Source organism: Opisthocomus hoazin, chromosome 2 (genome assembly GCF_030867145.1).
Source record: "Opisthocomus hoazin isolate bOpiHoa1 chromosome 2, bOpiHoa1.hap1, whole genome shotgun sequence".
Classification (NCBI taxonomy): Eukaryota; Metazoa; Chordata; class Aves; order Opisthocomiformes; family Opisthocomidae; genus Opisthocomus; species Opisthocomus hoazin.
Genome location: NC_134415.1, coordinates 125,401,520 through 125,414,168, shown reverse-complemented (window position 1 = coordinate 125,414,168; position 12,649 = coordinate 125,401,520). Strand labels below are relative to the sequence as shown.

At 38.1% G+C, this 12,649-nt stretch overlaps 1 protein-coding gene across 1 annotated transcript in view; it reads left to right on the top strand.

Annotated features, from left to right (window-relative positions):
• The window catches only part of CD2AP (CD2 associated protein), an 85,886-nt gene that overhangs the window by 58,853 nt on the left and 14,384 nt on the right, over window positions 1–12,649 (top strand). Inside the window, exons 7-11 of the mRNA XM_075414947.1 lie at window positions 191–299; window positions 4,178–4,269; window positions 7,081–7,185; window positions 9,661–9,697; window positions 10,069–10,131. Coding sequence (XP_075271062.1) covers window positions 191–299; window positions 4,178–4,269; window positions 7,081–7,185; window positions 9,661–9,697; window positions 10,069–10,131 — 406 coding nt within the window. The remainder of the gene's footprint in view (window positions 1–190; window positions 300–4,177; window positions 4,270–7,080; window positions 7,186–9,660; window positions 9,698–10,068; window positions 10,132–12,649) is intronic.

Sequence of the window (12,649 nt, the reverse complement as noted above, 5' to 3'; positions counted from 1 at the left end):
AAATTCTAATTGCAGTGACTGTAATGAAATAACTGCAGTAAGTTTAGTAAATGGAAAAGCCCATTGAATCTCTTGGAGATGGTAATTCACATCATCTCAACTAATGAAAACCTCAGTACGTTCTGTAGCCTAATCAAAACTAGAACTCATAATGAGTTTTTGTTAACAAAGTTCTCTTTCGTTCATATAGCCATCACCTAACCATCCCTCTGGAACAAAGCTAATTCACTTTCCCAGTACAACGAAAACTGAAAACTTGTCAGAAGTAGTAAAGTCAGAAGCGGAAAGTAAACCAAAAGGTAAGGCTGATGGAAATATATGTCGATTACTTGGTAGTCTTCTCTAGAGAAGCATTTGATTGTCAATTTTTTTGTGTTACAATCTTAAATTTTTGTGTATATTGGGTATTTGTATAATGTTCTGTACTTTTGAGGAGTTACGCAAATGCAAAAGTCTGAAGGATTTTTTTTGCTTGCGTTTCTGTGGAAAATGAATCACAAGCATTTGTAGGGCTGTCTTCCAGAACAAAGTAAGGCTAGGATATGAAGTTTTATTGCAGCAACCCCGTTTTATTAATTTGTTATGCTGACGTGCCCAAACTGACTGACTTTCTGCCTAGCTTTTAGTGTTCAGCTGGGATGCTGGAAGTCCATTGCTAAGGAGCAGTCCCCTAACTCAGTTTCTGTCCCTAGGCTATAGAAGTGACTCTCTAGGCTCAGGATTTACTGTGGAGTTGCCAGTGTGCTGTCATAACTGTACGCCAAGTTTCTTGCATCAGAAAGTTGGTACTTGTGTGTTGTTGAAGTCTGTTCCCTAGATAATCCAGTTCCATTGTGATTCTGTTTATAACAACTTCTTTTTTATTTTTCTTTTTTGTTATCTCTAAGAATTTATGACTTCATTTAACTACCAAATTGCATAGTTTTATCTAGAGAGATATTTTCAAACCAACGCAAAACATCTTGCGGGAGTGCCAAGCCCATATAAAAAATTAACTTCAGTTATGTGATGTGTAGACAGCTCATTTCGCCTGCTTCCAGAGCAGGCATTTTTTCAACTTTTATATTGTAATTCCAAGTATATTTTTGTTTTATGTGGAAATCCCTTAGTTTGGCATGAGTTGCTTTACTTGGAATGCATAATTTGCAGAAATAAGAAAATTGCAACTAACAATTGACTTTTTCCCTGTGTTCAAGAGTGGTGTAACCTAGCACAACAGGGCACTTGAAATGGCAAGTTTGTTAGTCAGAGCCCTAGTTTCTGTAACTATAGAAGTATATAGGGCATCCATGCCATTTTGGCTGTATTTTGGCTTTATTGAATGTGATAGCCACAAATGGCATCACCATGCTTACAAACAGCTGATTACTGTCAAGAAGTGTTTGATGTAATGGCTGGAGAGTAGCGAATACTTACATTTGCCTTCACAAGGCGTGTCTCAAAAGTCTGTGTACTATGCGTTTGATGGAAGTTGATGCTTACATGCAAATTTTGAAATCTTTACTGAACTTTGAAATTGGAATAGTCTTGGGATCTTGCTTTTAAACCCTTCCAGTGCTGTTGCTGTAAGAGCCAGCAACAGAGTGGAGCCCTGAGCATTGTGAAATTTGCCTTGTCTAAAACTTCGCATGAAAATTAACCCAAATCTGCCTAAAAAATCTGAAAATTCAGTGCTGAACACTCAGAACATACAGTATTCAGCTCTTTTGAAGGTGCATGTCATGCTAAAAGCATAACAGTTGGACTGATCTGTAGTCGTGCTTAGTCTCTGCTCCCCAGCGAAACAAATACATCAGAGAGGAACTTAAATATGGTAGTAATAGATATTGTAGGGGAACATCAGTAGATGATACCTATAGACACCCTTTATGAACACCTTCCAACCTTTGGAAGAAGGCTTGGTTTTCTTCCTTAGTGTTTTTATTTTAATATAGACCATATTACAGGTTATGTATATCATCCTTGGTTTTGAGAGAGCAAGTTTAAAATAAACTCTGTTCAATATGTTAGCAAATAAACAGAGATCTCTAAAATGTTTAGACTAGTGTGGCTTATTTTGGTGTGGCTCCACTGTTTCTGGGAAGCTTGTTTTGGCCTCTGGTGCAAGTATGTAAAAACATTTTGTTTAAAAAAATAAAATAATCACAATTTGACCCCTCTTTCCCCCCCGTTATGTTAGAATACAACAGCTGTGATTCTTGCTACTGTATTGTTAGTCCCGAGTCTTTGGAAAAGAGTCATTTTTAAGCTACCTTTTATTAAAAAGAATTACTGATGTTCAGACTTACTGTTTTGTAAATACCATCTTAGATTTAAGTGCTGGAAAGTTTAGCTGGACTCTGCATCTTAACTACTGGCAGAATATCAGGCTCACAAAATAAGATGCCGAAGTGGCAAATCGTATGTACTTTTAATGTCCATGGCTGGGTTTCTCGGGGGGTGCCGACTGCTGGGGCTGGCAGCTGGGCAGTCCGCAGGGCTCCCCGTCTCCAGCCCTCCTGCAGCTGGGGAAGAGGGAAAGGCTCCCTTTTGGGCAGGATTTTCTGTCTGTTGTGGGACTCGGTGTAATATGAGGAGGGGAGAAGTGCTGGGAGAAGGAGGAGAGAAAAGGAGGATTGTGTTGTTCAGCTGTACTAGCCAAATCCCCAGGCAGTAAGGAAAAGGGTGTTTTTTTACAGAATCAGGGTGTATAGAAATGTATTACACTTGTGTTACACTTACTCATCACTAACGAATAAAATCACTGAATTTGACATTTGTAGTGCACCTGTTGAAATTTTTTTTTTAGTTAGTGTGATTTTTTTTTTTATTTTTTTTTTCCCTTTCTTCTTTTTTGGACCTTGATTTAAACATTGATTTCCTTGCCAGGGTTCTTCTGATGTTTCTGTAATTCTTCACAAACCACAATATAATCAATCTATAATTGAGCATTTTTGATCACTAGATAAGGCACTAAAATAATGCATGTTCTTGTAACCATATGAATAATCCTAGGTACATATCTATGTATATCTATATATATATCTGTCTCTTTAGCTTGGCATACTTTTGCATTTATCAGTGGTTGGCACTGACCTAGGTAGTTTTTTATTTAAGAATACAGTTGTGGTTTCTTTTAACTACAGCTTTATGACTCCGTTAAACAAAATACAACATTAAAAAGATGCAGTTGCAACTCGTTCATTTATTTTCTTCCCATCCAGCAAAAGGCAGTCGTTACGCAAAAGGCAGACGATCCTAATGGTGCCTGGACCTTGTGCTGCTCTCAAACGGAGGGTTGATGCAGCCGCTCGCCTGTGCGTCGTGTCGGTGCCAGATACCTGATAGGTTGTGGCAGCACGTTAGAGTCCATTTTGTTTGTTTCCTCTTCCTTAGTCTGTCAGATACAGCCTTTTTATCTGCTACATAATTTTAGATGTGCTGAGGATAAAAAAGGTGCAAAAAATGCTTTGCAATCAAGATTTCTGTATTGATGTGTTTTGGCCTTTCTCACATTGTTTTTGTTCTGGCGTGGGAAAGGAAAACAAATCCTCCTGCTTTCTCACCTGAAATCATTATCACAATTTTAAATGGATTACTCATTGAACTGTACCAAATGGAAAGAAAGAAATTATTCTTTCTACTTTTTCAGAAGAGGCTGTAACTGTCTGAGTTGGTCACTCAGATGAGCTCTGATTTCAGGTGCTTAACCAAGGAGTTCCTTTGCGTCAGTGACGTGATTTCACTGCAGAATTTCAGCAAATGTGCTGCTTGGGGGTCTGAAGCTTCTGCAGTTGTACGTGTTAGTAACGGTTGTCACCTTGAAACAATTGCATGTATTTAATTAGGATTGTAAATTTGAAATTTAGGTCAATTTTTTGAAAAGTATGCTCCTCTCTTCTCCCTCTGATGTCTGAATACTTAAGTTGCTGTTGTGGAAAAATGTTTTAGAGCTTAAACTACTGACTTCAGAAAGATTAATCTCCGTTGCTCTGTAAATATATAATCTTGTTTTTCTTGTGATATGAATGACATAGTGAACACTTGCAAAGCACTCTCTGATAGCTGGCCAAGAAGGGAAGTGTGATGACAGTGTTAATTCCTGAGCTCTTCTTTCAGACAGCACAAGTGAGCTGATATTATGTATATTACTACCCATGGTATGCAAGTGTCTGGTAATTGTGCTGCTTTGTTTCAGCCAAGGAATATTGCAGGACAATATTTTCCTATGAAGGCTCAAATGATGAACTCAGCTTTAAAGAAGGCGAGATCATTCAAATAATCAGTAAGGTAAGATGTTCGCTCTGCTTGAGCCACATATATAGCTTTAGTGGGTTTTGTACAAGTAGGTAATGTGTAAAATATGAAAGCAGGAGAATCTATTGGAGTAGATATTCCCATAGACTGATTTATCTCATATGAGGTCAACTCTGTGCTTCTGCACTCAGTGGAGATACAGATGTCCTTAAAGATCATTCCAGAGTGGGAAGTTATCTTAGATTCCTCGAAGGCCAGTCGGATCAGCATACACCCAGTACCAAATGCCTTCTCAGTGAGGAAATTGGAAAAGCTTTGCAAATAGCCCTTTCACCTTCAGAACTTCTTGTACTTTTTCTCTGGTGATACAGCAGGCTGGCCTAGAGATGGTGTTTGGGAAGTATTATCATGTCAAAAGGCGAGAAATTAAGTTCTGTAATGAACTGGTTTTGATCTCCTACGAGGACAGGCTAAGAGAGTTGGGGCTGTTCAGCCTGGAGAAGAGGAGGCTCCAGGGTGACCTTATTGGAACCTTCCAGTACCTGAAGGGGCCTACAGGAAGGATGGAGAGGGACTTTTTACGAGGGTGTGTAGTGATAGGACAAGGGGGAATGGCTTTAAACTAAAAGAGAGCAGATTTAGATTAGATATTAGGAGGAAATTCTTCACCATGAGGGTGGTGAAACACTGGCACTCATTGCCCAGAGAAGCTGTGGCTGCCCCCTCCCTGTCAGTGTTCAAGGCCAGGCTGAATGGAGCTCTGAGCAACCTGGTCTGGTGGAAGATGTCCCTGCTCATGGCACGGTGGTTAGAACGAGATGATCTTTAAGGTCTCTTCCAACCCTTACCATTCCATGATTCTGTGATCCAGGTATTGTGAAGAAAGCTGACCAAATGTTTTCGGTAGGAGAATGAAGGCCAGGTGTTAGAGACACTTTGCGTTTCAGAATAACCCTACAGAAGTTAATGATCCTGCCTGGCTGTTTAGAGAAAGGTGATTATTTAGCTGAATATTTCTATTTGTGTGGAATATTGAAAACACCTTTTTGAAAGTTCATCTTGTTATAAAGATGGTTTTTAACAAAAAATGAACCTACCCACACTTAATTTTCCTGCAGTACTCGGCAGTCTTTTGTCAGCTACTGTTTACATGCTACTATATTAAGCAGTAACAATTTGCCTAAAAAAAGTGGAAAGTTTCATTTTTGTTTGTTTGTTTTCACCTTTTGCACAGTTGCAGATGAAAAGGAACGCTTTGTTTCTTTAGAAGGATTTTAAGTTCATGGAAAAGATTGCCACTTTTCTTAACAAGAAAATTGATATTATCAGCATTATTGACTATAATTACAGTGGAAAAGTGTAGTTATGGAAGGCACATTTTTAAACACGGCAGCCCTTTTCCCAGAGGATTGTCTTCCCTGTGTCTCTTGCCTCTCTTTTTGTGGTTTTTTGGGTTTTTTTTTTTGTTGTGTTTTTTTTTTTGTGTGTGTGTGGTTTTTTGTTTTTGTTTTTTGTTTTCTTTTTTTTTTTTAATACTGATTTACCCAAAGCACACCCTAGTCCAAACTGGAGCAAAGAGTTATCCAGAGCAGAGCTCTTCCTCCAAATCCATTGCTGAAGTCTAAGTGTATTCATTTAACTGTCAGGTGGCTGACTCAGTCCAGGGTTTTGATCTTGCAAGTGTTAAGGTATTTTCTTCTAGCCCGTTCAATTTGTGTAAATCCGGTGCCCCTCAGCCATTTCTTTTCTGCTTGTTCCGCATGTGATCCCTTTGCATGGAGTTGTCTCTGACTTGCTAGCGTGCCTCAGCACTGTCTACATGAAGTTTAGCAATAGATGCCGTATCCCACTCACGACAGCACGCTAGTCAGAAATTGGACTCTAACAGTACTTATTTGGAAGGGGGACGGTGGGAGAAATGGAAAAAAACTTTAGCAGACTTTCACTTTCAGCTCTAATCACCTATTCAGGTCTTCTTCCTCCTTTAGTTTAATGTGGGGTGGGATTTTTTAAAAATTATTTTATTTTATATTTTATTTTTCGCTTCTCTTTAGCCTGGTTAGTGTCTTAGCTGAACTGAGTGCTGAATTGTCATTTTGTGTACTGATATTTGGGATTAGCTACTTGATGCTGCTGATGGTGGCACATATCAGCGGCAATTCTCTTGGGCTTGCATGGAGGAGTGACATCTGCAGTGTTTTGGATCTAAGGCACAGAGGAAAGTGGGTATATATACTGCTGTAATGTTCAAATAATATAATACTTTCTGTTATGGATAAACTAAAGCCTTGATCCAATAAGATCATGTAGTGAGTTTCTGTGCCACTGAATTTTCCCTTTTTTTTTTTTCCTTACATCTTAATGTGGTTAGTTTTTCCTTCACTAGGGTATATCCTCTTGCTTCTTCATCCTTTTGAGACCAGTGCACTTAATTAATCATAACAGAATCACTTTTATTTGGTAGAATTGTTTGTTATTCCAATGACACTTAAGTATTTACTAAGTTGATGGTCAAGAAAGTTGAGAATAGTGAATAAAGTGCATTGTGTCATAACTTGGTTTATGTACTTTCGTACCCTTTGCAGATCTTTAATCCTTATCTAATATGTGATGTAATATAATTTCATCCTGCTTTTTAGAAAGCAACAAAAAGCAACGAAACCTGAGCTGATCTGTATCTGTTTCCCCTTGCCAAGGTGGCTGAAGTATTCCTTTTACAAACGCAATATTTCAGATAAACAATTACTGTGTATTATAGGTAAAAGCAAAAAAATTGTTCCTGTAACTGTATCTGTCCTGGGGAAGAAGTAAATATTGATTGAAACATCCTGTTGTGTATTTTAGGATACTGGAGAGCCAGGCTGGTGGAAAGGAGAACTCAATGGTAAAGAAGGAGTCTTCCCAGATAATTTTGCTGTTCAAATACAAGAATCTGATAAAGACTTCCCTGTAAGTTCTTATGTGTATTGTTTAGTATCACAAAACAGTATTGATGGAAATGCAAGTAATAAAAGACTTCACAGCACATTATGCTGCACAAAATGTTATTACTATCATGGCAATTTTTAACATTGTCTTGAATTAGCTATAACCAAGAAAAAAGATTTAAAGATTAATGTTTCTGTTTAATTACTGTTAATCTCAAAAAGCATGCCTCAGTTTAATATTTAAGAAGTTTAATTAATATTTAAGAAGTTTAACGAGGACGATGGAATCGTATAGAAAAGGATATAGTTCTGATGATGTGGTGTTATGTGTAACTGATTACTGAATTAAACCTGCTTACTGGAGGTAAGCAGTCGGTCTCTTCCATCTGTAGTCCTGTAACTATAACTGCAAAATACTGAATGACCCCTGTGGGACGGACTGGGATTTTTCCACGTTAAGATTTGCCAGTAGTTTGGAGTGTGTCAAGGTTAAGCTTTGGGTGGGATCTAGAAGTACTTTTTTTACCATCTTGTGTGCTAACTTGTAGAAATTCATGTTTTCATGTGGTACTCCTTGGTCTCGTAATTATGGTTCTTATTTTATAATTTTTTTTGTTAAGATTAGTGTGATGTTTGGGTGCTGACAAGTTTGTGTAGCAAAGATGGTTGTGTTAATTCGCAAATGTACGTCATCTCCAGATGGGATGGATTCAGCTCCAGATCAGGGCATCTAACTGTTGAAGCCTGTATCTCAGCAGGACAGAGTTTTGTGGTAATTTAGTGCCATTTGGTCTGGAATTGGGGACAGAAGATTGGTAGGTACAATTTAACAGATAGTTATTAACTTAGCATTTAACCTCAGTTACCTGACACACAGAAACTGTAGTCAGCGTTTTCTTTTTCAGATTGATTCTCAGCTTTGCAAGGATGGCATAAATGCTGTAACATACAGCTGACTTGATTTGAGGGTTGATGGGTGGGTAGTATCGCTGTTTTGCAATACAGAATTGCTCCCTTGAGAGGGAAAAAAGACTGTTTTTTTTACCATAAACAATGTTTCCTGTAGGCAGACCTTACTTTGATCCTTTATTCTGCTTTGTGTGGTGTGTCTCAGTATGGGGATTCACCTTGCACTGAGCACCTTTAAAGTTCAAGGCACTGGATGGTTGATTACTGTAACCAGCTATTTGATATCGACTGAATAAAAACACAGATTGGAATCTTATAATGGGAAGTTGATGCTGTACTCTCAGTGTAATTGGTTTTTATATAGGCAGCAATGCTGCACAGCTGGATAATGTCTTCACTTTTTGGGGAAAGAAAAAAAATACGGTCTTGTTACTAAAGTTCAGTAGCTTTTGTGTTCTCTGAAACTAGAGAAAGACATTTAAGATGAGTTTTCGTGCTTTCTTAATTACATTTCACTTGTCAGAATAAAATGTTTCTGCATTAAGAAGAGCTTATTCAGTGGCAGTAGGGGCACAGAAGTGAAATCCATCCATGGCAATTGTTTCAAAAATACCCACTGCAAGGCGTTTTTGGACGGGCTTTATTAGACTGAGCCCATAAGGTTTCAGCAGTGCTTGTATAAAAACAAGTGTTTTTGTAGGCTTCTGTGAACATTTTATTAGCGAGTCTTGTCCTTCGTACAACCACAAAGACTCCTTTTCTAGAGCAAGTGCGTGAATCGGATTCTGAAGATGAAGTGGCTTGCAATGGCTGTCCCGAGAAGTGCCAGTACTACTTCAACTGGAGAGAAATTCAATTTTACCAATTTAAGATAGGTGACGAGTGACGGCACCTTAAAATAGAGTTATTTTCAATGGACAATCTATGGCACCATAATGCTTTGTAAATTTTTAGTGACTACAGCAGTTTGTCCACCTTTCCCACTTAAATATACAGTGGTAAGGAAGCTCAAAACAATGTTTTTCATGTAACTGCAGTGTTTACGTTGCAAATGCCACTACCAATTTTTTTTTCTTACACTGCTGTAATTTGGAAATTAATTGAAATATTTCTTCTGATACTTAATTTTGAACCTTTTCTTTCTTCAGTGAAAGTGACCATTTTTGCTTCAAAAATTTACCTGATAACTCTTTTAAAATTGCATCATACTAACGAAGATTGAGGTTTACATATTGAAATTAAAATAGGTGTGCTCAGAGCAATTCTTTGGACTAGAAAGGATGTAATTCTTAGCTTTTACTTCTTCGTACACCCTGCTGCTCATGCATGTTGCTGAAGCACTGATCTGACTTGAAGAAACTTGCGTTTTGTTCCTTTTTTGCAACTCGTTGTCTGGCAGGTCTCAGAGGAATTCCTCCCGGGCTCTGTGATTCCTGTCTGGATTGATTGCCTCCTTTGTGAAAGACTTTGAAATCAGCTAGTAAACAAGCTAGATGTTACAGTATGTAAAACAAAACACAAAGAAGTCTGTCTTGGAGAATATCTGGCTTTTTATTTATTTGCCTTTTTTTTTTTTTTCATTTTGTAGAAGCCAAAGAAACCTCCGCCTCCAGTTAAAAGTCCAGGTACGTAGGTGGTACATGTCTGAGGAAATACTAGATTTCAGAAGCAGTGCATGACTTCAAAAGAAAAATCAGAAGTAGCTTTGCATTTCCTAGTACTGCAGCCACCTATAGTCACAGTTTGAGGTTACTTTTTGTGCTTTATGTGTTTTACTGCTGCTATATATTTTTTTGAAATTATGATGGAGCCTAGTTTGGAAACATTTGAATACCAGCGTACCGTTTTCTGGGCTCAAAGGAGTGTTTATAAGTGGTATTACGCTCCTTGCAAAGGAAAAACTAAAAACACAAATTGGTGTATGTCGTATTTTTAGTTAGTGACTAAGATAATTAAAGCTCTTTGAGAAATGTCTATGGTTTATTTTTGCATTCAGCTCCAAAGCCTGAACTGCCAACTGGAGAGAAGAAATTCCCTTCTTTGAGGCCTGAAGAAAAAGGTGAGACCGGTTTTCTGCATTGTGAAGTTCAGACCGTGCTCTTGTTTACAAGTCACAGTATTTAGCTTGGCTGCTCACTGCAGTATGTGCCTGTTCGGAAGACATCGTACAGATTCTCTTGATACCATCTACGGAAGTTGTCGCGTCTGTGAAGTTACAGAAGTGTCTTTAGAGTGATTAGAAGAGCAGCTATGCTTTTATGGAATGTTTATTTTTTGTTACTAAATTACATTCTGAAAAAGATTTGTTACACTGCGTAAGAACGCATTTACTATTGAATTAATTTAAGGATAGTTCTGTGATAGTAACTGCTGCTTTGAATAGCAATAGTAGGTTATTAGAAATGAAAACATTTGTTACTGCTTCTGAATGTTGTGGCCAAAATCGGTCTCTGATGGAAAATATTTTTGAAAGAAATACACGGGACAGTTGCAACACTCCTTAAAGTGGTTACAGTCACAGTGCTCAGAAATTGAGATTTCTTGTCGGTTAATTCTTGCTGTATTCCATGTTGTCCAGTTCCACAGAATATGGAGATGTGTACCACTTTATACGTAAAATTTACAGGACACCTTTTTATCACCCAGGCAGGTTTCCAAAAGGCTCCTTTTCATATTTGAGAAACTTGCCAAGTCAAACCGTTAAACTGTTATGATGGTGTTTAGAAGTCAGAAACTTACACATACATGCTGGTTGGCTCTTAAAAGAAGAAATTCTGATGTTCCTGCGGCTTAACCATATTACAAAAACATACTCTGTTCCATGAACTGTGGCTGACCGTGGCTAAACAGCATTTCAACAAGTAAGCCTGCTGGATAGGATTCCTGGCTTCCTTGGGCAGTTTTTGTAACCCACATTTTAAACAGAGCACGTTCTCGGGTGTTTCATTGGAATACTTGCTAATATCAGCTATGTTTCCTCTGCATGTGAGCAAAACAAATTATTTTCGTGTTGGAGCAGTATCTTCAGATCAACTGTATGTTTTTAGGAATTTAGATCACTTGGCTCTCTATAAGTTTAAATTTGTTTAAATTGAAGTAAGTTTAATTTTGGACTGGTTCTCTTTGTACGATGGTGTTACCCTTTGCATAGCGGAGTTCAACTGTTCATGGAGGAGTATAGGTGGAAAAAATATTGAATGACACTATCCAAAATGCTTAGGAACATGAAAGCTTCTGAAAAATTAAGTAAGGTAGAGAACTGTCCGTTATTGTGGTACAGGAATTGGTGGAGGAAATGTTTATCTTGTATTCAGTTGAAGGTCAGGTCTTGAAAGTTACTTATTTAGATAGCAGTCGTGTTCTACCAGAAGAAATGCTCATTTATCAGTGCAGTTTTACTGGTGGAAAAATAACCATGATGATACTAGTGATTAAATTAATTAAGGATGAAATTATACTGTAATTAGTTTTCAAAAAAAAATTAACCGAACAGCTTTAATCACAAGCTCTCAAACCATGCAATTTTCTTTATGCCTATTGGGAGACTAATAAATCCGCCTATAACTGTGATCAAAAATTAAAAGCAGTACTCCATAAGTATTTGTGTATTTATAGTGAAGGACACTTAGTGATATCATGTAGAAATTTTTGTGTAGTGTAGAAGTCTTCAGATTTTTTTTTTTTTTTTTTTTTAATTCCATTACTAAGCTGCTCATTTTTAGCCAACTCTTACCTTTTTCCTTGCGGAGCAAAATCCAGGAAGGAGGGATGTCATTTTGTCCAGCAGAGCCATCCAACTTCTGTGCTCGCGGTGAATCTTGACCTTTGGTATTACCTTTTTCCGCTTAGCTGTGGACCAGTTTTATATTCAGATTTTGCGTGGGAATAATTGAAAGGCAAACTGCCAGGTGGAAGTTCAGTAATACCATTTGATGACAGCATTTTTTCTGCCCTGTTTATGAACCAACTTATTCTTAAAATCGAAAGGCGTATTTCTCTACTTGTGTTCAGCATAGCTAAAAGAAAGCTAATTGATCTTCAGTAATACTGACTGCTGTTGGGCGCTTAGAGTTTAAATCTTGCCTGTGGGATCGGTAGGCAGAAGGAGCTAGCACTGCTAACGGGCTGTTTCACACAGGGCGGTCAGCACCACCGTGTGGCAACATCCTTCTGCTATTCAGTATTTTATATTTTTTTAACTCAATACTGAGAGAGACTGGAAGGGGATGCCAGCTGGTTTAGGGTTTTTTGTTCACATCTCCCAGTGTTCACATGTCCCAGAGCAGGAAGACAATTCTGCCCTGGATAATGCTTTTTTTGCAGAAGTATCACTATGATCTGATTACTTCCAAGTATTCCTGTGAAAGAAAATCGGTGGTTTCCCACTTGACAGTTGGAGGGCTGACAGGCAACAGCTGCAGGACTGCTCCAAAGGAAGTCAGTCGTAGACCTGGCAGTTCAGGCACTTAGCTGGGATGGAGCTGAGCCAAATTTCCAACCCTACACCCAAATGGTTAGTGTATGTCAGCATTTTACCTGAGACCAATACTCGGTTAAAAGCAAAGTCCTAGGAGGGG